The 27,625-nt window shown below is 47.2% G+C and overlaps 1 protein-coding gene across 1 annotated transcript in view; it reads right to left on the bottom strand.

Moving 5' to 3' along the window:
- Positions 1 to 1,232: 1,232 nt before the first annotated feature.
- EIF4H (eukaryotic translation initiation factor 4H) overlaps positions 1,233 to 27,625 on the bottom strand; it is a 28,517-nt gene continuing 2,124 nt past the window's right edge. The window contains exons 2-6 of the mRNA XM_039460738.2: positions 10,529 to 10,716; positions 8,309 to 8,373; positions 8,129 to 8,225; positions 3,419 to 3,556; positions 1,233 to 3,136 (exon numbers count right to left, since the gene is read on the bottom strand). Of these exons, the coding sequence (XP_039316672.1) occupies positions 2,997 to 3,136; positions 3,419 to 3,556; positions 8,129 to 8,225; positions 8,309 to 8,373; positions 10,529 to 10,716 (628 nt within the window). The 3' untranslated portion in view covers positions 1,233 to 2,996. The remainder of the gene's footprint in view (positions 3,137 to 3,418; positions 3,557 to 8,128; positions 8,226 to 8,308; positions 8,374 to 10,528; positions 10,717 to 27,625) is intronic.

Here is a 27,625-nt window from a genome sequence, read left to right as displayed (position 1 = left end):
GGTGACCTCCCAGGAGCAGGGGACCACTAGGTTGCCTAAGGAGGGGTGAACAGGCCCAGGTCGGACACAGAGCAGGTCAAAACTCCCCCGCTGATCAGTAGTGGGATTGCGCCCGTGAATAGCAACTGCACTCCAGCCTGGGCAATGTAGCAAGACTCCATCTCAAAAAAAAAAAAAAAAAATTAGTGGGGTGTTAGTATCAGCTACTCAGGAGGCTATTCCTGAGTGGGAGGAGGCTGGGGAGGGAGGAGGCTGGGGAGGGAGGACGCTGAGGTGGGAGGAGGCTGGGGAGGTTCAGGCTGCAGTGAGCTGACTGTGCCACTGCACTCCTGTCCCGGTGGCAGAGGGAAATCCTGTCTCCAAAGCACCAGTCCTCTCCAGCAGCTACTCTCGGGTAGGAAGCAGTTGAAGCAGCAGTTACTCCAGGCACCCACCTGAACAGCACCCGGCCACCTTAGTAAAATGTAGCCGTGGTCCTGGGTCCCACATCACTGGACAATGCTCCCATCCGTAGGCAGGTGAGCTCTGGCTCGGCCAGGCCCTTCCAAAGCCAGCCAGGTTTCTGAAGCATGCATTCACGCCCTACACCTTCCCTCCCAGCTCTTCTTTGTCTGCCGAAGTCCGTTGTAACGTTACCCAACAGCAAACTAAAGCACCTCCCCAAAATCGGGATCCGCTTCTCAGGAGGCAGCAGCCCTCCCCGCCATGAGGGGCATCCAGAATTTCCTTTGCAGACAAGCAGTATAAAAGCAGCCACATGTTGTATAAATACTTGATTTCTGGCTGGGCGTGGTGGCTCACACCTGTTATCCTAGCACTTTGGGAGGCTGAGGTGGGTGGATCACCTGACGTCAGGAGTTCAAGACCAGCCCGGCCATCATGGTGAAACCCCATCTTCAAAACAAAACAAAACTTGATTTCTTCCATCTTGAGAAGAAAAAAAACTTATGTTCCTTTACCTAACAGCTAGGTAAAGGGACAGCTAGACTTTCAAGATCTCCGCCTGGTTGGGAAAATAACGCTTTTAGCAAGTGAGGGGGAAAAACTGGCATTCTATTTCCAACCACCACCAGCTTTTAAAACCTCACTCAAAAAAAAAAAAAAAAAAAAAAAAATCTTACTCATCCTGGAATTAAAGTAGACTCTTCCATTTCAATGGTGCTTCCCAAATTTAAATTCGGTCCGTTTCATGAGCAGCTGAAAAGAACTCAAAAATAAAGGCAGGCATTAAATATTACGTAAGGTTTTCTTTTATTTAAAAGATCATTCACAAAATACCATATCCATAGATTCACTTTCTGTCATATAGCTGAATGTGTTAAGTGTCTGGAATTCCATTCTTACACTGCAGAGTCAACTGGATTGCCCGGAAGTTTAGATGCGTGTTTTGTTCTCGATCTTATCCACACTGAAGATGTGAGTAGTTCATCTGAAAGCATCGGGTTTGATTACACCACATAACGCAGTCTTTCTGAAGTTAAGTATTGGTGTTACACAAATGGTTCTTATCTTGGAAGCAGAGAAGCCGACAGGTGGAGGGAAGGAGAGAGAGTTCTGTGGATTGCTGAGGCCTTGTCACAAAGACACAGTAGGAGAAGCCAACGATGGCGGCTGGTGACCAACTACTAAGCACACGACGCTGGGCGCCCAGGCCACCCGGGCCCCGCCAGCACCCGGCGAGGGTCTGTTTCCTAGGCGCCTGCTGCCGGCCGCCCCTGAACTGCTCCCCACAGGACAGACTGGGACGTGGGTACTGATCTGTTCACACGCAGGTGTTAAGCTCAAAAGCCTACAGCCTAGCACTAACCCCCAGGTAAGTGCTAACTCCTGCACATGGGAACCACCCAGCGTGTCCCCAGACCTAGACAGCTGCAGTCCTCTCCGGCCGGCTGCAGGCTCCCGACAGCTCTGCACAGTCCAGTTCATTTCAACACAGGAGCTGAGGCAAGGGCCGGATTCTAGACCCCTTTGGGCTCTGAGCCGAAGGGGAGGTGGGAAGCACGTATGTCATCACGTCGCCTAGACCAGGAACAGACCAACACAAACACGCAGCCAACAGGGATAGGGGGACGCCGCGGCAGCGCCGCACTCAGCCCAGCGCAGCGCCAGCACCGCCCCTCCACCCCCAAAGTGCCTCGGCCCAGCAGAAAAGAAACCAGCTGGCCGTTCGCTGCACCCGGCCGGAGGGGAGCCTGGACCACGCCTGGTGAGCTGTTTACTAGCTGGGACTCGGCCACGACAGAGCGGTCACACACACGCGTGAATGCCTGCGAGCACTCGCGGTCTTCTCCGTGGACCCCCTGCCGCCATTCCAGGCCCCCACTCTCAGTTCTGTTTCTCTCGTGAGCCTATCTGCTCGGACAGCCCGCTGGGGAGGGGGCACGGAGCCAGGACGCCCTTCTCAACAGGAATGGCAAGGGCCCTGCAGGGAGTTTTGACCTAGTGTGAACACACGGTGCCTGCGATTCTGTCCGTCCCGGCGGAACCCCAGCAGGAGCAGCGCCGCCTGTCAGTGACTTCTGGTGTGTGTGGGAAGCCCCAGCAATACAGAACTCCACATGCAGGTCAGAAGAGCAGCACTGAGGAAATGAGAGGGACACCTGGAGCCGGGCCAGGGGCCAAAGTAAAAGAGAAAGCAAAGGAGAAAAGTGACGCAGCACCGCGGCCCCAACGACTCCCCACGGCGGCCGCTCCGCTCCTCCGCGGAACCCCACGTGCTGCTGGGAAAACAAGGAGCAGGAGGAGAAGGACGGAAGCGAAACGGGAAAGCAGCGGGAGAAAGAAAAAACCGCACAGACAGGCACTAGAGAGAGACAGCAAAGCCCGGAACGTACTAAAAACCACTTGTTAACAGCTGACATGCACTCCTAAGCTGCTTCGGCTGGGAGGCGGCCAACGGCAGGTGCGGGAGTGGCGGCCGCGGGTGGCCGCGCGGGGACTCGCCAGGCCGCGGTCCCGCTCGCACCCCCCCGCCCCATCCCCTCCCGACCGCAGGCTCATTCTTGCTCCTTCTGAACGACTTCCTCTCTGGGCCTGGCACCCCCGAAGATAGCAGAGTTGGGATTGGCTACTTGATTGAGGGGCGTCGCGACTGTTCGAGGTTTAAGCTGGAGTCGTGGTCTCTGTGCTCTTTCCTCTGGGGGAGAAAAAGCAGTCTGTCAGAGAGGATCCCACTCCCCATCCAGGCCCAACGACCACGCGGACGCTGCCGGCAACCCGGCCCACGTTCCAGACGTCCCCCGGCCCGCCGCCCCTCAGCAGACGCTCTCACGACCGAGCTGAACCCGCTACTGCGGGGACCGTGGCGATCTATGCCGACACCTTGTGTGCAGCAGGAATGCAAGTCCCCGTGGGGTGTGCACCGGCCGCGACCACCCCGTCAGGAGAAGACGCCCTCCACCAACACTCCAGCCCGTACCTTCTGTCGGTTCTCTGAAATCCATGTTGGATCCGCGGAGGGGAGGGCCATCTCTGAAGCGGCTGCCCATTGGGGGGCCTGTTCGCCGGTCACCCGGGCGACTACCTCCCCTGCCCCCTAAGAAGTCATCCCTGAAGCCTGAGGAAGGAGGAGGACATTGAATTACTTTTCAAACTATCACCTCCAAGCTGCTTATAGAATAATGTTCTGGGAGTCACAGTTTAATCTGTAAATTCTTTAGCGTGCCCAGTATCTCAAGTCTCTCCAAAATAAAGTGCATTAAAAATGGGTCCAAATGCCAACGTGTGGCGTAATTTAATGACAGCACTAACAGACTTTCCACAGAAAAAGGAATTCGCATCTTAGGAGAGAAAACTAAGCAAAACAAGAAAGCCTCAGGGCAGGCCGAACTCTACTTCTAATATACATCTACGCAGCTAGTTTAAAAGATAAACCTGAAATTCAGAACATTTACAACTTAAAACACAAAATCATAAGAAAAAACTATATGAAGACCAAAAAAATGCTAGAATTCTCACTGGTGGGTAGAAGGAAAGAGTATTTTCTCAATGGTCTCAAGGGGTCTTTATTGTACTTAAGTGAAGGCTAGACATTAACTGTATAACCTACTGAAGTTAAAATTTGGTAAAAAGAGCAGTTGATGCCTTATAACCCCAGCACTTTGGGATGCTGAGGTGGGAAGTTCACTTGAGCCCAGGAGTTCAAGACCAGACTGGGCAACACAGTGAGACTCAGTCTCTACGAAGAACAAATAAGTTAGCTGGGCATGGTAGTGGTGCATGCCTGAGGGTTCCAGCTACTCAGGAGGCTGAGGCAGGAGAATCATCTGAACCCAGAAGCGGAGAGTGCAGTGAGCTGAGATCATGCCATTACACTCCAGCCTGGGTGATGAAGTGAGACTGTCTTAAGGGGAAAAAAACATTGGCAAAAAGAAGTTAAACCATAATCAAACAAATGAGTGGCCAGGTGCAGTGGCTCAGGCCTGTCATCCCAGCACTTTGGGAGGCCAAGGCAGGTGGATCATGAGGTCAGGAGATCGAGACCATACTGGCCAACATGATGAAACTTCGTCTTTACTAAAAATACAAATATCAGCTGGGCATGGTGGCGGGCACCTGTAATCCCAGCTATTCAGGAGGCCGAGGGCACAAGAATCGCTTGAACCCGGCAGATGGAGGTTGCAGTGAGCCAAAACCATGCCACTGTACTCTAGCCTGGCAACACAGCAAGACTCCATCTCAACAACGAAGAATGAGCTTGCTGCCACTGGCTGCGCACTCAGGGTGACCGCCGCTACTCTCTGCAAGGGCAGTGCCATGGCTCCGAGCTTTCAGGGAGTTGGTCTTGGAGAGGAACCCTCGGAGCCTGCGGTGTGCACTACGCAGTCCTCCTCACTACCCACAGATCCCCTATGTGCAAATCCATCCAGTCGCTAAAATCCCTGTGTCCTTCCCCACGCTGCGCGCAGTCAGGCTCGGACCTGCGCAGATGCGATGATCCCACCTGAGGCTGAAAAAGACAAGGCTCTGCCTGTTTCCGTTCCTAACTGTCAAGCCTTTTCATGATGAGTGTCGCGTGTTTTGCCCTTCTGGGTGTTTGCTGGTGGCATCGCTGTCTAAAGTGGCCCCAGGTGCGGTGGGAAGTGCTTCTGCTGCCCGAGTGCAGCCTGGCTGTGAGGCGCCTCACAGACAAAACCGGCGTGGGACGAGCTTTCAAACAGGCTGAAATGATGGCACCACAGACTACTACAGCTGGCCCCGAGTTCAATGTGAACACTACGCATTAAGTGAATCAACAAACGTTAACTGAGGCGTATTTAGAACGAAGGTCACATAAAGCAATGTGAGGTGCAATCAGCTGATGAAACGCTGTGATCCGAGGCTCACAGGAGCAGCTCCACACTGGCTCATTCAGTGCTCCAGCCTCTCCACAGAGCCACCGCACATGACCAGCGCTGACTGGTAACTCGTGGGGAGGGCCAATTTCTATTATTTAAAGGTGGCAAGGGTTTTGGAAACCAGTCAAGTGATCTCGCACCCGGTTCAGAGACTGAGTTAAATCACATCAATTTCGGCCGGGCGCGGTGGCTCAAGCCTGTAATCCCAGCACTTTGGGAGGCCGAGGCGGGTGGATCACGAGGTCGAGAGATCGAGACCATCCTGGTCAACATGGTGAAACCCCGTCTCTACTAAAAATATAAAACATTAGCTGGGCGTGGTGGCGCGTGCCTGTAATCCCAGCTACTCAGGAGGCTGAGGCAGGAGAATTGCCTGAGCCCAGGAGGTTGAGGTTGCGGTGAGCCGAGATCGCGCCATTGCACTCCAGCCTGGGTAACAAGAGCGAAACTCCATCACCAAAAAAAAAAAAAAAAAAAAATCACATCAATTTCAACAAAACAAGTCTCAATCGATTGAGACCAACAGGAGCCCTGCTTTCGGGGAATATACTGGGAGACATACAGTCAAGTAGAAGGTCTTTACAAAGTCTTTTGGCCACCACATTACACAGTTCATTGAACAAGCCTAATCAGTATTCAAACAGTGACCCTGACGTTCCCCCAAACTCAACTGTGAAGTGTACCTTTCCTTTCCATGTGAGTACAAACTAAATTTACACCTTCTATAGAAGATTAAATCATTTCTGCCACCAAGGTCTAGCATGACACATATGTGCTCGCACCCACGGTGAAGCAGGGAAACACAAGTGCGCCCAGCAGAGAAAACTATCAGCGTGCATTCACACCACGTGAGAGCCTCATTTCAAGACCTCCTAGGAAATAAGCAGTGGGAAAATGAGGAATGAAAAGCGAGGTCTGACATGAACAAGACTCTCTCATCAAATCTGCGGGTGGGTTTCTAGGAAGCGAACTATTCCTGAGAATCCTCAGAGTTTTCTTTACAAAGCTTCAGGTAACACGGGCTATTTCTGACGGTGGAATGCTTCTGCTTGCTTTGTACTTTTCCCTTGCTCTATTTTGTTTTTTCCAATGAGCATGTATCATTAAAAAAATAGCACCACCCCATTAAAAAGTAAAAAAGCTCTATTCTTGCAAATAACGTGTAACGCCTCAAGTCAGCCATTACTCCGTCACGTGAGCCTACGTAGGTTTGAGATGTCAGCAAAACACTGCAGTTCCAACTGGAAACTCGGGGTGGCAAGGCCAGGGCTGTGTTCGCTGTGTCTCTGCATGAGCGCCAGTGGCCAAGCTAGGCCACGGGTAGGAAGACGGTAGGATCTAGGTGACTTCTACAGCACCTGCGAATCCCAAACCGGCAGGTGAAAGGCCACTCCCCAGCTGCCGGCCGGCTGAGACAGCTGCTGCAGGTTTCAGTCAGAGACTGGCTTATACGTAAAGCTACAGACTGGCTGGACCATGCTGCACTTTTATGAATAAGCTCATTTCTGACTGGCTACAGGACTTTTCAGAACTATATTAGTCGACAGATCATCAATGATCTGTTTAGCCAAAGCTGAGTTTCTAAAAACCTCAGCCTCACAAGCCAGCGCACACCAGTCCCCCCCGCACTTCCCCATTACTGTGCACCAGCTTTGTTTTGGTGGGGGAGGGTGCAGAGCATGAGAGTATATCCCAAGTTTATAGGGAAGAAAACAAATTTGTTTTTCTTTCCCTATCTTTCCGTATTACAACTGATGTTATCATCGTGTAAACATAAAACATTTTACACTTTTGTAATAAAAAACCAGACAGTAGAGATGAAAAAAATGCTGCAAATCACCCTGCAGAGCAGAGGCCTGGTGTGGGGAGTGGTGCTTTGCGCTGTGACACCGGCTGGTCTGCTGGGGTTGGCTAAGAAAGCTAACGGCGACGTGGGTCATGTCCACGCTCAAGGAATCGGACCTCCTTCCATCAGCAGCACCTTTCACCGCATGTGAGAGCCCAAACCTCTATCCCGTTTTCTGGAAGGAACAGTATACTTCCCTTGGTGCCACACACAGAACCACCAAGGAGTTCCCCAGGCTAGAGTCTGAGAAAAACTGCTGAGCGAGACCAAGGGCCCAGGCCCGGCGCATCTGAGGAGCTGCAGGCGAACACAGGTGGCCACAGAGGAGCACGGGTCCCACTGGCCCACCGTGTGCAGCCTTCAAGCCTGCCCCCACAGACTCTAACACAGGCTCACGTGCTTGCCTGGCCACCTTCCAGGAGACTTTGGTTTGTTAAAGGGACGAAACAAGTAGTCCCACCAGGAGGGCTACTGACAAGAAACAGACAACAGCAGCAAGGCCCCTGGGAAAAGTTACGTGGTGATACTTTAAATACTGACACGGGAATTGAAGTCATCCCGGGAATCCCATCCACCTCTAGACTCTCGGGAGCTACCCATTCCTGAGGATACACAAAAAAGATAAGAGTTGAGGAAGTGTCATTACCTTGCTGCACAAACACGGAAAAATTCATTCGGAAGACATACAACTCGTGATTGGGGGGGTGGTCAATGAAATCATTCTAAGAGTTTTTGCTTCAAACAGAAAAAAACAAACAAACAAACAAAAAAAAACAGGCTTGCAGAAGCATCAGCCGTTCTTTCTAGGATTTTACAACCTTCTAAGAGCTCGTAAGAACCTATCACACCTATGAGAGAATCGAGTTCCACTAGGAACACTCAAGAGCTGCGACTGGTAAGCACACTGCAAGTCTGTATGAAGTTCAGCTTTAGAAGAACCAATCACCTCTGTCATCTGGTCCACCTTTTCTGAATCCAAAGCCACCTTTATCTTGTTTTCTGCCTTCTGCAATGTCCACACGAAGTGACCGATCGCCCAACAGCTATTAATAAGGGGAAAATAGTGTTAAGTATTGGCAAAGAGAAGAATCTCAGCTGCTATGGCAGAGAAACTGAGGATACTTACTGCACCATCGTATGTCAAGGCTTCCTTAAGGGAATCCACTTCATCGAATTCTACATAGCAGAACCCTGGCAAAGACAAGACCACGATTTCCTTAAGTAATGCTGGGTTAAACGTGGGAGGATCCTGCTCGTACCCTTTCTCCACAGCAGAGCTACCACTCTGCTGTCTAGATGACAGTAGGCCGGGGAGCCTGAAGGAGTACATTTCCTCTCAGCAGACAGAACTGAGTGGCACTCCTCCCTCTCGATTATAATCAGTCAGAAAATGCTAACGGAACATGCACTGACATAGCAGCTGCGTTTCTAGAAAGCTTTCTTCTAGAATGTAACATTTTAACCATAATATTAAAACCTTCCTCAGGCCATTGGCAGCTGTTTTGACTTCAGAATGACTATTTAATCTAAGTGAGGATTAGATTTCACAGATTTCAAATTTGATATCCTGAGATGCTTTGAAGAAGAGGCTTAAAGTGCCTGTTTAGCTTACTACTCAGGTAGTTGACAGCAAATTTGCTTCACACAGCTAAATATATACATTCGGCAACCAGGGCGTGCTTCTCTGAATGTTAATGAGATGACAGATGGCCTGGGTTCACGTACGTGTTACTGACAACCCACGTCTCTGATGTCAGATTCCGACACTGCCCCTTCCTTGCTGCCTGGGGTCTAAATCTAGGTGGACGAGGACTCCCCAGGTGCTCACACTGCACCTGTATCCCCTCTCCCCAGCGTTAACTTCATCACCACACTTCATCTCCGAAGCCACTAGACGCTAGCAAGTTCTCTGAAGGCCTACTCCAAACTTGCCCTGTTCCCTAACTGTGTGTAAAGCCAACTGCCCTGGCTGGAGGGATGTCCCCCCAGCTTTCTTCCCTAAGTGGACTTAACTTTGGGAATAATGGAGAACACTACTCTGACTTCACAGAGGCAGCAGGAGCCCCATCATGAACCTCATCCTCTAGAGCTGCCCAAGTGAAGATGTTCTCCTATGGGCCAAACTCCAAAGCCTGCGGTGACTGACCCAGCCCAAAGGCTAGACTCACCCATGCATTTCCACCCAAAGTTTAATGCCTAATGCCTGCTAGCAAGCAAACTGGTGGGCTTACTTCCCCAAGTGTAACTGACATATCTGCTTTCACTGTTTGATTACATACTCCATGTGGCTTCAGGTTCTGTCAAAAAGATTAAGAATGCCACCGACCGGCCGGGTGCGGTGGCTCAAGCCTGTAATCCCAGCACTTTGGGAGGCCGAGGCGGGTGGATCACGAGGTCAAGAGATCGAGACCAGCCTGGTCAACATGGTGAAACCCCGTCTCTACTAAAAATACAAAAAATTAGCTGGGCATGGTGGCACGTGCCTGTAATCCCAGCTACTCAGGAGGCTGAGGCAGGAGAATTGCCTGAACCCAGGAGGCGGAGGTTGCGGTGAGCCGAGATCGCGCCATTGCACTCCAGCCTGGGTTAACAAGAGCGAAACTCTGTCTCAAAAAAAAAAAAAAAAAAAAAAAGAATGCCACCGACACACAAAACCTCCCAGGTCAGCAAGGCCTTCTCTACTGCTGGCTCAGCTCCCCACCACAAGCCACTCCGTACCTGTCACAGATGTGCTTCTGGGTGGATCACGTGGCCCACATATCCTGGGACCCAGCACCACACACTTAAATACCAAGCACACTTCCTCAGGAAGCCCTGCAGGCAGCGTGTCGCGTGGATCCCTTCTCCCTCTCCCTCTCTCCCCCGCATCCTGCAGACACCACCTGTGAAATCTCAGCCAGCCCTCCCAAGCACACTCTCCAAATTTATGAACACATACACTGGCTGCTTCTCTTCTGGATTTTGTAATAACTGGATGCCTGCACTACCAAGAAAAATCTACCTGGCATTCCAGGTGAACCGTGCCTCAGAGTTCTCGGCTCTGCTCTTCTCTCTCCTGGGGAGCTCCATTACTGGCAGAGACAGGACTGCTGAAGAGGTCAGGCCCACGAACCTGGGCGAATGCCACATATTTCACAGACTACATTGTGTACAAAACATTTTCCCCTAAGTGAACTGAAGACCTGAGATGAAGAGCTACATTTCTTTTGGCTACTTAGACCAGGCAAATGTTTAAAACACTTTCCTGATGAGAGGCTCTGGTTCACCGATCTGTTTTTATTTAGAACCCGTTCCCACCCTCCCCCACCCTCTACAGTCATATACAGTAAGAACCCCCCAAACTCACCTTTAAATTTATCTGTGTCTTTGTCTCTGACTAGCCGTACACTCCTTATGCTGAGATCCTTAAAGATTGCATCTATGTCACCCTGCACCGTGTTAAAAGGTAGATTTCCTACGTATGCTGTGTAGGGGGGCTCTGTAGGCAACTCCTTCTGGCTACGGGAGCCATGGCCACCAGCACTGCCGCGGGACCTAGAAGGGGAGAGAGACAGGACTCAAGTGTGCCCAGAATAAACAAGCAAACCAAGTCAAGTCGTCTTCCACTGAGCCGCCTGGCCAGCGCCCCGGTGAGGCACTCAGCTCGAACGCACCATAAGACTGTTACGGAGAATGGCCTGAGAAAGAACAAAAAAAGAAAAAGAAAAAATCTGTAAGATGAACTATGTCTCTGTCACCTAGGCTCGACTGTAGTGGTGTGATCTCAGCTCACTGCAACCTCTGTCTCCCAGATTCAAGAGATTCTCCTGCCTCAGCCTCCTGAGTAACTGAGATTACAGGCATGCTCCACCACGCCTGGCTACTTTTTGTATTTTTACTAGAGATGAGGTTTCACCATATTGGCCAGACTAGTCTCAAACTCCTGACCTCAGGTGACCTGGCTGCCTTGGCATCCCAAAGTGCTGGAGCGTGAGCCACCATGCCCAGCCCAAACATAACATATCTTCCTAAAACAACTGCTTCTCTCCTATTCACTCAGAATCTGCTATGTGCAGTATTTACACTCTAAAACCTAAGCAAATATCCTCCTTCACACACTGTGGTGCTAAGAAATACAGAAAGGGACTGTCTAGAAGTAATGCTGGATTCAGAGGAAGGATTACTGAAGCTGCTTAACACATTCACACGTAATGAAATGATTTCTCCTTACTGCCTGACTATGGGCATAAGAATGTCCTAATAAGGCCGGGCACGGTGGCTCACGCCTGTAATTCCAACACTTTGGGAGGCCGAGGTGGGTGGATCACTTGAGGTCAGGAGTTCAAAACCAGCCTGTCCAACACAGCGAAACGCTGTCTCTACTTAAAATACTAAATCAGCCGGGCATGGTGGTGCATGCCTGTAATCCCAGCTACTTAGGAGGCTGAGACAGGAGAATCGCTTGAACCTGGGAGGCGGAGGTTGTAGTGAGCTATCATACCACTGCACTCCAGCCTGGGCAACAAGAGCAAAAACTCCATCTCAAAAAAAAAAAAAAAAAAAAAAAAAGAACCCCAAAAACCAAAAAACAGAATGTCCTAATACAAATTTTCTATGTTACACAGCAAGTACTCACTCATGTAAGTAACACTCTCATGCAATACTTCACAGGGTCCTGAAATACGTGGTGTGCATTACCAATCCATTCCAACCTCAATGTCACTTCCTCAGTTATATCAAGTGTTTACTTTGCATAGGTATCTGTTTAAATCCAGCCTGTCCCTTACTAGCGTATGACCTTGAGAAGTTATTCAATTTCTCTAAGCTTTATTGTATTTGTAAAACTGAGTTAATCCTCACATAGTACTTTGGGAGGCCAAGGTGGGTGGATCACCTGAGGTCAGGAGTTTGAGATCAGCCTAACATGGAGAAACCCCATCTCTACTAAAAATACAAAATTAGCTGGGCGTAGTGGTGTGCACCTGTAGTCCTAGCTACTCGGGAGGCTGAGGCAGGAGAATCACTTGACCCCCGGGAGGCAGAAGGTGCAGTGAGCCAAGATCGGACCACTGCACTCCAGCCTGGGTAACAAGAGTGAAACTCCATCTCAAAAAGAAAGAAAGAAAGAAAGAAATCAAAATATAGTATACATAGATTATATCCACATGATACTGCCATGAGAACGCCCCAGGAGAGACTTAAAGTTGTTAGGAGTGAAGTGCCAAGACAGCCAACCTTTGTTTTCAAGCAGGCTGCCAGAAAGGGCGTGTGTGCAGTCTACAGGCAAGCATTCAGCAAACGGCACGACAGTCACTTCTGCATCCACCACTCATCCAACTCTACCGTTATTCCAACCTTATTGTAGACTTGAAAATTTTCAAAATAAAATGTTTGGAAAACTCAGGAAAAAAAAAAAATTAAGGGAGTGATGTGTTTTTGAAACAGACATTTAACCCATTTCCTGTTTGCTCCAAAAATACTGTGCTGGCAGCCAGCTGTTTTTTCCTAAACGGGAAATGCGTTTAAATAAATGAGATCCTTCACAACAATCAAAGACCCGCTCAACGTCACCCTCCTTGCAGGGTAACTATTAATACCCATCTTAGAGAGCAACCTGGTCTTTCATCCATATACTGCTAGAAACATCATAATGGAAACTCCACTTCCTCCAGAAGATAAATTCCAAGTGTCTCAAATAGTGAACAAGTATTACTCACCAAAGCCCTTTTATGAAGATGGGTTGACCAAGCTGTAATGATTCTCTAACGGTAAAAAAGGTGTAAGTTTCATAATTCAGACATCTGATATTTTCCAATAGGAAGTTCCACGTTCTGTTCTACCACCACCAGAAAACAGGTTTCCAAGAGAATTGCTTTCTACGTGCCCACTTCTCCCACCTTTCCAGATCCAGTAAATGCAACTTATTTTGCATTTCAATAACCTTTGCCAATAGTACTCTATCACTGCTATCTCCAAGACGATAAATCCTAAAATATTTTCAATAAGATACTATTTAGGACTAGATAATAAATACATGAGCTACAGGCTGGGCGCCATAGCTCACGCCTATAATCCCAGCACTTTGGTAGGCTGAGATGGGCAGATCACCTGAGGTCAGGAATTTGAGACAAGCCTGGCCAAAATGGCAAAATCCTGTCTCTACCAAAAATACAAAAAATTATCTGGGTGTGGTAGTACATGCCTATAATCCCAGCTACTCAGGATGCTGATGCAGGAGAATTGCTTGAACCCGGGAGGTGGAGGTTGCAGTTAGCCAAGATTGCGCCTGTTCTCCAGCCTCGTGACAGAGCAACACTCTCTCAAAATACAAACAGCAGAAGAGATACAGTATAAGGCCAGGCCCCGGCGGCTCATGCCTGTAATCCCAGCACTTTGGCAGGCTGAGGCAGGTGGATCACTGGGTCAAGAGATCAAGACCATCCTGGCCAACATGGTGAAATGCCATCTCTACTAAAAATAGAAAAATTAGCTGGGCATGGTGGCACGTACCTGTAGTCCCAGCTACTGGGGAGGCTGAGGCAGAAGAATAGCTTGAACCCAGGAGGCGGAGGCTGCAGTGAGCCGAGATCACCCCACTGCACTCCAGCCTGACAACAGAGAAAGACTTTGTCTCAAAAAAAAAAAACCACACACACACACTCTCTCTCTCTCCCCCCCTCATTCTCATTCTCTCTCTCTCTCTCTCTCTCTCTCTTATTCCCAGCTACCTGGGAGGCTAAGTTGGGAAGATCACCTGAGCCCAGGAGGCTGATGCTGCTGTGAGCCTGGGAGTCTGTCTCCAACTGAAAAAGAAAAAATAAACAAAAAACGGCCAGGTGCAGTGGCCCACGCCAATCCCAGCACTTTGGGAGGTCAAGGTGGGTGGATCACTTGAGGCCAGAAGTTCAAGACCAGCCCAGCCAACATGGTGAAACTCTGTCTCTACTAAAAACACAAAAATTAGCCGGGTGTGGTGGCATACATTTGTAATCCCACCTACTTTGGAGGCTAAGGTGGGAGGATCGCTTGAACCTGGGATTATGAAGAGAGATGATAAACTCTAGGGTGTCTGATGCAGCTGCTGAGCAAGGAGAATGAAGGTGCAAAGGCTTGCTAAATGTGCTCAAACTTACAGAGCAGAACAACTGTGGGACTGAGATCAGGCCAGACTTGACCCCTGACTGAGCACAGAAAGCCCAACTGAATGCCAGAAGATGAGGGGGCACTCCTAAAAATGCACTAGGATGGGAAGGTGGCTCTGGCTTTGGAGAAGACAGAAAAATCTGGTTTGGGGCAAACCATTTTTGAAAAGTGAGCACATACTAAATGGCAGCACCTAACTGATGACATAATTCTGGAGCAAAGATACACAAAACGCCACCAACTTGTTCAACTCACTCGTGCCTCACACCCCCACCAGTGGCTTAATAATCTAGACTTTTCAGTAATTAACTAAATAGTCCTAATACTCCCATGCCCTACCAGATTTAGGCAGTCCCTTTCACAGGACTTAAGCACTTGTTACCTTGTCGTCCCATGCAATGAAATCACTAGGGGGCAGCGCAGCTGGGCCATGTGACTTTACTCAAGCTAGCACCAATGAAGTGTCCACTGTGTGACAGTCACTTGAGACACAAGGGTGACTAAGACAAACCTCAGAGTACACACCACATAGGATAACACAGATCTGTTACCCACCAATTAATCTACAAAATCAAAACGTCAGAAACTGAGCCAAAATGTCTGACACCTTTCTTTCACGAGATTCAAGTTTGGAGGGGACTACTATTTAAGCAAATAAACCATGTTAGGCCGGGGGCTTGGCTCACGCCTGTAATCCCAGCACTTTGGGACGCTGAGGCGGGTGGATCACAAGGTCAGGAGTTTGAGACTAGCCTGGCCATATGGTAAAACCCTGCCTCTACTAAAAATACAAAAATTAGCCAGGTATGGTGGTGTGCACCTGTAGTCCCAGCTACTTGGAAGGCTGAGACAGGAGAATTGCTTGAACCCAGGAGGCAGAGCTTGCAGTGAGCCGAGATTGTGCCATTGCATTCCAGCCTGGGCGAAGGAGCGAGACTCTGTCTCAAAATAAAGAAATAAAAACAAATAAGCTGTGTTTTATGAAATTCCTACGTAGGTCAGTAACACATGAGAGAAGAGATTCACCTGACGACCTTAGTTAGCTTGATGTAGGACCTCTGCCCAACTGCCTCTGTACCTACGTTTTCTTGTCTGTTATTTTATATTTCAAATCCTAATTTATAGTTTAAAACTGATCATAAAAATATTTCGTAAGTACCAAGTGGTATATAAAGGTTTAATAACAGCTCTAAAATGTTACTGGGTAGAGCCAACAGGCCTGAGGCTGTGCTGGGCCAGCAGGAGTGCATGTAAAACAGGAAACAGATCAGCAGGGCATGCCAATTCAGAACAGACACCTGAAGTCAAGGTCTGTGCTGCAAACTCCCTACCACTACTGAGCACTGATCCTAGTCTATGGATTACGAAGATTAAATTAGTAAATCACAGCCTCCGTGATTCAGAAAATCCCACTTGGGACTAATATCCGTCACAGGCAACTCAACCCAACCACGTATCTGCATGTCTATGAAGGGAGGAGCAGAGCGTATAGATGACACAAACCTAAGACCCAGTTTCTGCCCTCAAGGAGCTGATAATTTGGAAAGGATAAATCGTATCACAAGCAAAGGGCTGCAGAAACTCCAGGAGACAGCAATGAGGAGTCTCTCCTGGGTGGAGCAGTGGGAGCAGGATACACTCCACAACACAGAGCAACACAAGTGGGACTCCCGTTCCGGACGGCAGATGGGGCCAATACCGAACCCTTAGGATGATGAACCAGAAAAGATCTGTAGGTGTCAAAGGAGACTAAGAGAGGGTAACTATAAACAGAAACCAATGTAGGCCTGGGCTTAGTGGTTCACACCTATAATCCCAGCACTTTGGGAGGTAGAGGCAGATAGGTCATGAGGTCAAGAGATCGAGACCATCCTGGCCAAGATGGTGAAACGCCATCTCTTCTAAAAATACAAAAATTAGCTGGGCGTGGTGGCCCGCACCTGTAGTCCCAGCTACTCGGGAGGCTGAGGAAGGAGAATCGCTTGAACCTGGGAGGCAGAGGTTGCACTGAGCAGAGATTAGGTACTTAAATGTTTTTCCAACTTTTTTGGTACTGACAAAAAATACCTGGTACATTATCACCTAATATACATGCATACATAACATACATGCATGTGTATTAACTAAAACGGAGTCTCGCTCTGTTGCCCAGGCTGGAGTGCAGTGGCATGATCTTGGCTCACTGCAATCTCTGCCTCTAGGTTCAAGCAATTCTCCCTGCCTCAGCCTCCTGAGTACCTGAGATTACAGGTGCCTATCACCATGCTCGGCTAATTTCTGTATTTTTCAGTAGAGATGGGGTTTTGCCACATTGGCCAGGCTGGTCTTGAACTCCTGACCTCAGGTGATATGCCTGCCTTGGCCTCCCAAACTGCTGGGATTACAGGCATGAGGCACCGCGCCCAGCCTATTTCATTTTTGAAAATTCTCGTCAGGTATCCATTAAACTGATTTGATTATTCACCTATAGGACATGACAGGCATTTGCAAAGCCTTATTCTAGATGTACAGTGAACACTAGGAAACTTTTGTTTTACATGGTTAAGACATTTTTCAAAAATCTTTCTATAGAGACAGAGTCTCACTATGTTGCCCAGGCTGGTCTCAAAACTGGTCTCCAGTGATACTCCTGCTTTGGCCTCTCATCATGCAGGCCATGGTTTGCATGATCTTTTTGAATGTGTGAGGATGTGCCTGTAAACTCAAGTTATTCCAGAGGCTGTAAGATGGGAGGATCATTTGAGTCCAGGAGTTTTGAGGCCAGCCTGGGCAACATAGTAAGAGCCTGTCTCTTAAAAAATAAAAAATACTTGAGAGTTGACGTTCCACATACTATCAGCTCCCAGTCATTTTATGAAAAACTTCATGATTTTGTGCCATGGAGGATTTGATAATGATCTATATATAACTAACAATTATACAGTTTAAGATGTTTACAATCCATTAAAAATTATTTAGGTAACTATAAAATGCCATAAACAGATCTCCATTCAAAACCTAGAATTTGGCCGGGCACAGTGGCTCACGCCTGTAATCCTAACACTTTGGGAGGCGGAGGTGGGTGGATCACCTGAGGTCAGGAGCTCAAAACCTGCCTGGCCATCATGGTGAAACCCCATCTTAAATAAATAAATAAAATAAAACCTAGAATTCAAAGGCATTCAGAGTCATAGCTAACACAGTTCTTCTCTTCCTCACTTAATATTTGAAAAATAACTTAAGATCTAACTTACTTGCATTAAAGTACACTTCTACATATCAATACCTAACAATACTTTGCTAACATCAAATTTATCTTAATTTATAGCTATTTCACACATGATGCTTATAAGAACTAAATGTATTAAAAAGTACCTGGGAACCTCCTCTTGCTTTAAAAAGAGCGAGAGGTTCATGGTGGTTCACGACAGTAATCCCAACACTTTGAGAGACTGAGGCAGGCAGACTGCTTGAGGCCAGGAGTTCAAGACAAGCCTGGGCAAAATAGCAAGGCCCCATCTCTACAAAAATATAAAAATTAGCCAGGTATGGTGGTGTGCACCTGTGTAGCTCCAGCTGCTTGGGTGGCTGAAGCCCTGGAGGTTGACTGCAGTGAGCCATGATGGTGCCACTGCTCCCAGTCAAGGCAAGAAAGCCAAACCCTGTCTCAAAAAACAGAGGAGGCCGGGCGCGGTGGCTCAAACCTGTAATCCCAGCACTTTGGGAGGCCGAGGCGGGCGGATCACGAGGTCAAAAGATCGAGACCAGCCTGGCCAACATGGTGAAACCCCGTCTCTACTAAAAATACAAAAATTAGCTGGGCATGGTGGCGCATGCCTGTAGTCCCAGCTACTCGGGAGGCTGAGGCAAGAGAATTGCTTGAACCCGGGAGGCAGAAGTTGCAGTGAGCCGAGATTGTGCCACTGCACTCGAGCTTGGCGCCTGGGGACAGAGTGAGACTCTGTCTCAAAAAAAAAAAAAAACAAAAAAAAACAGAGGAAATTTAGTAGGCAGGAAAAAGAAATAAAAAACATGTACTGGACTACTGGTATTATTAACAAATGATCCATTTTTCAGATGTGATGATGCTGTGATTTTTTTTTTTTTTTTTTTTTTGAGACGGAGTTTTGCTCTTGTTACCCAGGCTGGAGTGCAATGGCACAATCTCGGCTCACCGCAACCTCCGCCTCCTGAGTTCAAGCAATTCTCCTACCTCAGCCTCCCGAGTAGCTGGGACTACAGGTGCGCGCCACCATGCCCAGCTAATTTTTGTATTTTTAGTCGAGACGGGGTTTCACCTTGTTAACCAGGATGGTCTCGATGTCTTGACCTCATGATCCACTGCGCCCAGCGTGATCATATTTTTTTACAAAGATTTTTCCCTTTGAAATGCATGCTGAAGTACTTCTAGATGATAATAACATATACATTTGCTTTAAAGTAATGCAGAAGTATGTGGGAAGGGAGTGAGAGGTATAGAGGTCACCGAAAAACAAAGAACAGGTAATAGGTATACAGGAAAGATGACTATATCACGCTTTGGTTCATGTTTTACATTTTCTACATTTTTCTGTGATACATTTTGCATAATCAAACAATCCAACTATATAAAGTAATCTTTGCAAAAACGGGAAAAAACTGAACACTGGGTAATGGGAAAACTGTCAGTTAACGAAAAGAAAGCTAAGCCCTTATCTGTTAAGAAACATACTCAAGTATGAAGAGGCCAGGTGTGGTGGCTCATACCTGGTAAACTCAGCACTCTAGGAGGCCAAGGTGGGTGGATCACGAGGTCAGGAGTTCAAGACCAGTCTGGCCAAGATGGTAAAACCCTGTCTCTACTAGAAATACAAATGTTAGCTGGGCACAGTGGCAGGCACCTGTAATCCCAGGTACTCAGGAGACTGAGGCAGGAGAATTGCTTGAACCCAGGAGGTGAAGGCTGCAGTGAGCCGAAATTGTACCACTGCACTCCAGCCAGCCTGGGTGACAGAGTAAGACTCCATTTCAAAAAAAGAAAAAGGTAATATAAGATACATCTACTAGGGTAGCCATAAAAATTAAAAACAACAAAAAAATTGTTTTAAAGTACGTAATATTTACCATCACAAAGATGAGGATTAAAATTTAAAAAAATAAAAAGTATTTAAGATGGAATGGTAAGTAGCTAGGTTTAGCCTTAAATCATCCTAGCCCACACCTCCACCCAAAATTAGGGAAGAAAGATATAACAGAAATAGCCAAAATGTTTGCAGTTAGAAGTAGGAAAGGAATGGAGTTGTTTAACGGGGATAGAGTTTCTGTTTGGATTATGAAAAGGTTCCGGCACTAGATAGTGGCAACAGTCACACGACACTATGAAGGTACTCCATGCCACCAAATCGTACACTTAAAAATGGTTCAGGCTAAGCGTGGTGGCTCATGCTCGCAATCCCAGCACTTTGGGAGGTCAAGGCGGGAGTATCCCTTGAGGTTAGTTCAAGACCAGCTTAGGTAACAAAGGGAGACCCCATTTCTATAAAAAAACTAGCCAGGGCTGGGAATGCATGGTGGCTCAAGTCTGTAATCCAAGCACTTTGGGAGGCTGAGGTGGGCGGATCACTTGAGGTCAGGAGTTGGAAACTAGCCTGGCCAACATGATGAAACCCCGTCTCTACTAAAAATACAAAAAAAAATCAGCCAGATGTGGTAGTGGGTGCCTGTAATCCCAGTTACTCAGGAGGCCAAGGCAGAAGAATCTCATGAACCTGGGAGGCAGAGGAGGTTACAGTGAACAGTGAGCCAAGACTGCAACACTGCACTCCAGCTTGAGCAAAAGAGAGAGAGAGAGAGACTCCATCTTAAAATAAAAAAATAAATAAATGAATAAATAAATAAATAAAAAAGGCCGGGTGTGGTGGCTCATGCCTGTAGTCCCAGCACTTTGGGAGGCCAAGATGGGCAGTTCATCTGAGGTCAGGAGTTCAAGACCAGCCAGGCCAAGATGGTGAAACCCCATCTTTATAAAAAGAAAAAAAAAAAAGGTACTGCGTGTGATGGCTCATGTCTGTAATCCCAGCACTTTGGGAAGCCAAGACAGGCAGATCACAAGGTTAGGAAACCAAGACCATCCTGGCTAACACAGCGAAACTCGGTCTCTACTGAAAATACAAAAATTAGCCAGGAGTGGTGGCACGTGCCTGTAGTCCTAGCTACTGGGGAGGCAGAGCTTGCAGTGAGCTGAGATCATCACACTGCACACTGCATTCCAGCCTGGGCAACAGAGCAAGACGCCATCTCAAAAAAAAAAAAAAAAAAAAAAAAAAAAAGCACCAGTCAGGCTCTTCTGAGGTTGTACTGAGCTATGATCGTGTCACTACACTTCAACTTGGATGGAAAAAGGAAAAGGCTGAAAGGGTCAGTTGTTATGTGTATTCACCACAGTAAAAAGAAAACTAAATAATGACTGCATGAGAGTTCCAAATACTAGTCTCTACCTTTGTTTATATATGAAAATATTAAGATTAACTTTTAAATGTTAGGGAAGTGAAGGAATAGAAAATTCCAGCCCAATCTAGACCCACTGATATTCTTCCATTAACAAAATATTACTCAGCGACAGGCACAGTGGCTCACACCTGTAAGTACTTTGGGAGGCCGAGGCAGGAGGGCTGCTTGAGCCCAGGAGTTTGAGACTAGCCTGGGCAACACATCAAGACCCTGTCTCTATTTTACAAAAGTATTTAGCTCAAGTAGCAGTTCTTTACATCTGTGCAGTCTCTGAAGAGTGCCAAGACGCAACGCTCTGGTTCTTCTCTGCCCTCGAGGGCCACACCTTTCTTCCATTCAGCAGTCCCACAGGCTTAAGCGCTGATGTATCACTGCTAAGGCTTCCTCCCAGAGTCATCCACACTAAAGCTGCTGAGCCCTTCCTCCTAAGATGAAGTTTCAGAGCCTGGCCATCCCAACTATCACCTCCTCCTTCATAGGCCGCAGCGTGCTGATGCCTTAAACTATGGTTCCCACAATGGTTAATATTCCACATTTATAAAGCAAAGACCCACACTGATCTCACAACAGGTCCTTGTATTAATACAAACCAAGGCAGGGGCACCAAACTGCATTACTCATGCTTTTCCACCATGCACTTGAAGTATTTAAAATAGAAAGGAAGAAAAATCACAGCTTCAATTAGGAATATCCTTGGTAAAGCAGTAAAAATGAATCGTGACCCACTTTCGAATACCCTATGTTATGAAACACGGCACTTCTGCTGCATACAAAAGCATGATGGCTGCCCCAGGAGAAGCGGCTGAGCTGCACAAGTCGAACTAGCTGTTCTTTCCACAGAACAGAATTTTTCACCCGACGGAAGTGACAACAAACTATGGTTATTCAGACGTGGGTATCAGTTTTTAAAGAATGAAGTTAGTCTGTTGCTTGAAGTAAAACAACACTACTTGTTTTTTGTTCGTTTGAGATAGGGTCTTGCTCTGCTGCCCAGACTTGAGTGCAGTGGTGCAATCACAGCTCACTGCAGCCTCAACCTCCAGGACTCAAGTGATACTCCAGCCTCAGCCTCCCAAGTAGCTGGGACTAAAGGTATAAACCACCATATCCAACTCATTTTATTTTTTGAGAAGACCAGGTCTTGCCATATTGTACAGACTGGTGTCTAACTCCTGGGCTAGAGTGATCCTCCTGCCATGGCCTCCCAAAGTGTTGGGATTACAGATGTGAACCACCACACCTTGCCAAAATAACAGTATTTTTGCCAACAGTAAAATTCAAGCTTTCAAGCAAAAAACAAGAGTTTTAGAAAACTTGTACCCATCAAAATAAGCCTGACAGCCTTTCAATACTCAAGAGACTTTTGTAACATCTATGGGGATATTAATGAATGACTTTGACACTATGTAAGAAAATGTGTCAACATTTGGAAGATCTGCATTGCTTTGCCTGACTCAGTGAACAGGTATTTTCCAAATCACCAACACATTACAAATGTATGCCTTGATAAAGGATCCAGTCAGAGTGCAAGATAAACTAATTTTTTTTGATATGGAGTCTCACCCACATCCAAGTGCCATGTACCGTGGTGCAATCTGGGCTCACTGCAACCTCTGCCTTCCAGGTTCTAGTGATTCTACAGCTTCAGCCTCCCAAGTAGCTGGAACTACAGGTGCCCACCACCACCATGTCGGGCTAATTTCTGTGCATGTAGTAGAGACGGAGTTTTACCCTGTTGGCCAGGCTGGTCTTGAACTCCTGACCTCAGGTAATCCATCTGCCTCGGCCTCCCAAAGTGCTGGGGTTACAGACATGAGATACCACACCCGGCCAAATGATGAATTTTTAATGTATGAGTATGAAGAGTTTATTAATAAGGTTTCAGGTTCCATGTTGCAACAAACCTTCATAGAAACTACCGCTTGCTGAGTTTTGGTACAGAATCAAATACAAATATCCAGAATTATCTGATTACTCCTCCCATTTCCAACTATTTATCTGTGCAAGGCTTGAACTTCTCCACAGAAGTCAACCAAAGCAACACATCCCAAGAGTGAAGACAGATGCAGGTGTGAGGAACCAGTCGTCTTCTATTAAGCCAGATGTTTAGAAGGCCCCAAAAATGTGAGTACACAGGAAAGACAGGGGAAGAGCTAGCAGAACAAAGATGACACTCCCCACCCCCACCCCGCCCTGTACTGGAGTGCCATGCTGAACCAGAGGCTCCTCTTCGTGCAGCAGCCACATACTAGAGCACCTACAGAAGGCCCTGATCGCCGGGCGCGGTGGCTCAAGCCTGTAATCCCAGCACTTTGGGAGGCCGAGGCGGGTGGATCACGAGGTCGAGAGATCGAGACCATCCTGGTCAACATGGTGAAACCCCGTCTCTCCTAAAAATACAAAAAATTAGCTGGGCATGGTGGCACGTGCCTGTAATCCCAGCTACTCAGGAGGCTGAGGCAGGAGAATTGCCTGAACCCAGGAGGCGGAGGTTGCGGTGAGCCGAGATCGCGCCATTGCACTCCAGCCTGGGTAACAAGAGCAGCGAAACTCCGTCTCAAAAAAAAAAAAAAAAAAAAAAAAAAGAAGGCCCTGATCAAGACGGAAAACCATGTAAATCAAGACATGGGGAAACTCTGAAGATAAGAACATTCAACTTAAGCAAAAGAAGGCTTAGACATACACACAGCTGTCATTAGGCTCTATCAAAACCATCCAATCACACTCATTTCGTGCCTCAGTATGCAGGTCTAATCAGCGCACACATGGTGCAAAGGAACCGGGAGGGAAATAGTCTCCTGTGGCCGCTAGGCGAAGCTGGTAGCTGGCAGCTACAGTGTGATCCTGGACAGACACTCAGGGTCTGCTTTGTATGTTCTAAGCTTCCGGAGAGACTCCTTGAAATCGTGATGTCTTCCCAGAACACTAAGCTTAATTTCTTTTTTTTTTTCCTTTGTAGACAGTCTGGCTCTGTTGCCCAGGCTGGAGTGTAGTGGCGTGATCTCAGCTCACTGCAACCTCCGCCTCCCTGGTTCAAGCAATTCTCCTGCCTCAGCCTCCGAAGTAGCTAGGATTACAGGTATGCACCACCACACCCATTAATTTTTGTATTTTTAGTAGAGATGGGGTTTTGCCACGCTGGCCAGGGTGGTGTCCAACTCATGGCCACAAGTGATCCGCCTGCTTCGGCCTCCCAAAGTGCTGGGATAACAGGCATGAGTCACTGTACCCAGTCACTAAGCTTAATTTCTAATAGCAATATAAATTGTAGGCTGGGAACTGTGGCTGACACCTGTAATCCCAGCACTGTGGGAGGCTGAGGCAGGAGGATCCCTTGAGCCCAGGGGTTTGAGACCATGCTGGGCAACGTAGGGGACACTCTATCTTTATAAAAAATACAAAAATTAGCCGTGTGTGGTGGTTCACCCTGTAGTCCCAGCTACCTGGGAGGCTGAGATGGGAGGATGGCTTGAGCCAGGGAGGTTGAGGCTGCACTGGGCTACGATCCTGCCACTGCACTCCAGCCTGAGGGTGACAGAGGGAGAGCCTGTTCCATAAATGAATGTTTCTAACTCCTATGTGGGGAAAATGAGGCTCAAAGAGGTGAAGGAGCTTACTCCAGATCACACAGCTAACACATGGCTGAACTGATAAACTCCGGTCTGCCTTCTTCCAAAGCCAGGGCTTTCGCGTGAACCCTCACGCGGAGACCTATTAGCAAATCCAAGTATTTCTGGTAACACTTTTCACTGCAGATAATGGTTTGGAATTAAGCAATGGAACGCTTGCAGTGAAGAAAGAATAACGAACCCAAACAACTTGACATCTGACAGTTAAACAGCATTTTAAAATAAGCTTTTAAATACTTTTACAGGCCCTAGTATCAGCGGAAATAGCTGTCGTTTTTATGCACTGCTTTCCCTCCTATTGTATAGAAGTCTGAAAATCTGCTTAGCGACAGAAAGTAGAATGGTGGTTGCCAGGGACTTGGAGGAAGGAAGCAATAGGTAACTACTGTTCAAGAGAGAGAGAGTTTAGGTTTCACAAGATGAAGAGCTGAGTAGATGGACAGCGGTGATGACTGAACATTATAAACACACTCAATACCACTGAAATGTATACTGAAAAATGGGTAAAGTGGAACGTTTTCTGTTATGTGTATTTTACCACCATAAAAAATTTGGATAAAATATGCTGAGAAATTTAGACAGAGATGCCAGGCTTAAAGATTCAAAGGTAAGAATTCTAAACTCTCAGGCTAGGTAGGGTAGTTCTTTTCTTTTTCTTCTTCTTCTTTTTTTTTTTTAGAGGTATGGTAGTTCATGCCTGTAATCCCAACACTTTGGGAGGCTGAGACGGGAGGATCACTTGAGTCCAAGAGGTTCAAGACCAGCATGGGCAACATAATGAAACCCACCTCCATTTAAGAAAGAATTCCAAACTCCTCAACTGAGTCCTGATAAAGAAAATTTGGGCCTGGCAGGGTGGCTCACACCTGTAATCCTAAATTTGGGAGGATCATGAAGTCAGGCGATCGAGATAATCCTGACAAACACAGTGAAACCCTGTCTTTACTAAAAATACAAAAATTAGCTGGCTGTGGTGGCGTATGCCTGTAATCCCAGCTATTCAGAAGGCGGAGGCAGGAGAATCCCTTGAACCTGGAATACCAGGTTCAAAAAAAAAAAAAAAAATTCCATCTCAAAAAAAAAAAAAGTAAATTTGGAGTTTTGCCAGTTTTTAGATGGCACCATTTCAGCCACCTCAATTCTTGCTACCTCCGATTTCTCATGATTTCTCATCTCAAGATCGATGGTTTTCTGCTAAGCACTCACTGCCTTTGTTACAATTAGAAATGTAACAGTATGCCCGGGCGTGGTGGCTCACGCCTGTAATCCCAGCACTTTGGGAGGCCCAGGCGGGTGGATCACGAGGTCAAAAGATCGAGGCCATCCTGGTCAACATGGTGAAACCCCGTCTCCACTAAAAATACAAAAAATTAGCTGGGCATGGTGGCACGTGCCTGTAATCCCAGCTACTCAGGAGGCTGAGGCAGGAGAATTGCCTGAATCCAGGAGGAGGAGGTTGTGGTGAGCCTGCACTCCAGCCTGGGTAACAAGAGTGAAACTCTGTGTAAAAAAAAAAAGTAACAGTGTAACAGTATTACTCTGCAATTCACTGCCAATGATGTCAAATGAGAAACTAGAACCTCAGGAAGACAATTTAGCAAACTGCAAAACAAGGTCCATTCAAGATCTGATACAATCAACTCCTGATCATTTGGAATTTTGTTTTGATTTGCCTGCTGAACAATGAAGTCCCTGGTTCTCTCCCTGGCTGCTGCCAGGAGGAAAAAAAGCAGTGGTTTGACATTGCTTCCTGACAACTGCACTAGTTATTAAACACAACCACAAAGATGCTTAATTACCAAACTACGTTTTAAGATTGTAACTGTTTAAGCCCACCATTTATTTCACCTGTGACCCAAGTGATTTGGAGTTCAGATGTATTAACCTCTCTGAGGCATTTTAGATAAGGGAGGTGACTATACAAGTACCAAACGAAGCAGTGTCAAAACTGCTTTCCATAGGTGGCAACCTTCTATGATGCTTAAGCATTGTAAAGCACCGACATCTGCTCATGTAGACGTAATTAAAATAGTCAAGGCCCACACCTGGAATCCCAGCACTTTGGGAGGCTAAGGTGGGTGGATCAACTGAGGTCAGGAGTTCCAGACCAGCTTGGTCAACATCTCGAAATCCCGTCTCTACCAAAAATACAAAAATTAGTCGGGTGTGGTGGGGCACACCTGTAGTCCCAGCTCCTGGGGAAGCTGAGGCAGGAGAATTGCCTGAACCTGGAAGGCAAGGTTGCAGTGAGCTGAGATCACACCACTGCACTCCAGACAGGGCAACAAAGTAAGACTCTATCTCAAGAAAAGAAAGTAATAATAGTGGAAATTATAGTTTCAGAGTTTTTCTCCTTAACTATCCTACCTCACTGCTACATTTCAGAGATCCTAGTAACTGAGAACAACTAATTTGATGAAATTAAAGTAACACTGACTCTGGAGTAACAAATGCTTCTACATAAACTACATCTCTCCATGTCTGGTCCTGTGAAATTTCTCCATTCACTCCAAACCCATGTATAGAGAAAACACAAGTGGCCAGACGCCTATAATCTCAACACTTTGGGAGACCCAGGCGGGCAGATCACCTGAGGTCAGGAGTTTGAGACCAGCCTGGCTAATATGGTGAAACTCCCTATCTACTACCAGGCATGGTGTCACACGCCTGTAATCCCAGTTACTTGGGAAATTGAGGCAGGAGAACTGCTTAAATCCAGAAGGCAGAGGTTGCAAGTGAGTCAAGATCGTGCCATTGCACTCCAGCTTGGGCAGTAAGAGTGAAACTCCATCTCAAAAAAACAAAACAAAACACATGTATAAATAAATACCTAAATTCACCAGGTTTTTAAAACTACTTTTAGGAAGCTGAGCGATACTTTATGTACTTTTAGAGGAATATGAAGCCAAATAGAAAATTCCAAGTATAAGCCAGTGGAAGTGGCTCATGCCTGTAATCCCAGCACTCTGGGAGGCCGAGGCGGGTGATAACAAGGTCAGGAGTTCAAGACCAGCCTGGCCAAGATGGTGAAACCCCGTCTCTACTAAAAATACAAAAATCAGCCAAGTGTGGTGGCAGGTGCCTGTAATCCCAGCTACTCAGGAGGCTGAGCCAGAGAATTGCTTGAACCCAGGAGGCAGAGGTTGCAGTAAGCCGAGATCAGGCCACTGCACTCCAGCCTGGGAGACAGAATAAGACTCTCAAAAAAAAAAAAAAAAAGAAAA

Source organism: Saimiri boliviensis, chromosome 20 (genome assembly GCF_048565385.1).
Source record: "Saimiri boliviensis isolate mSaiBol1 chromosome 20, mSaiBol1.pri, whole genome shotgun sequence".
Classification (NCBI taxonomy): domain Eukaryota; kingdom Metazoa; phylum Chordata; class Mammalia; order Primates; family Cebidae; genus Saimiri; species Saimiri boliviensis.
The sequence above is the reverse complement of the archived record's forward strand: the minus strand, read 5'-3'. Positions and strand labels throughout refer to the sequence as shown.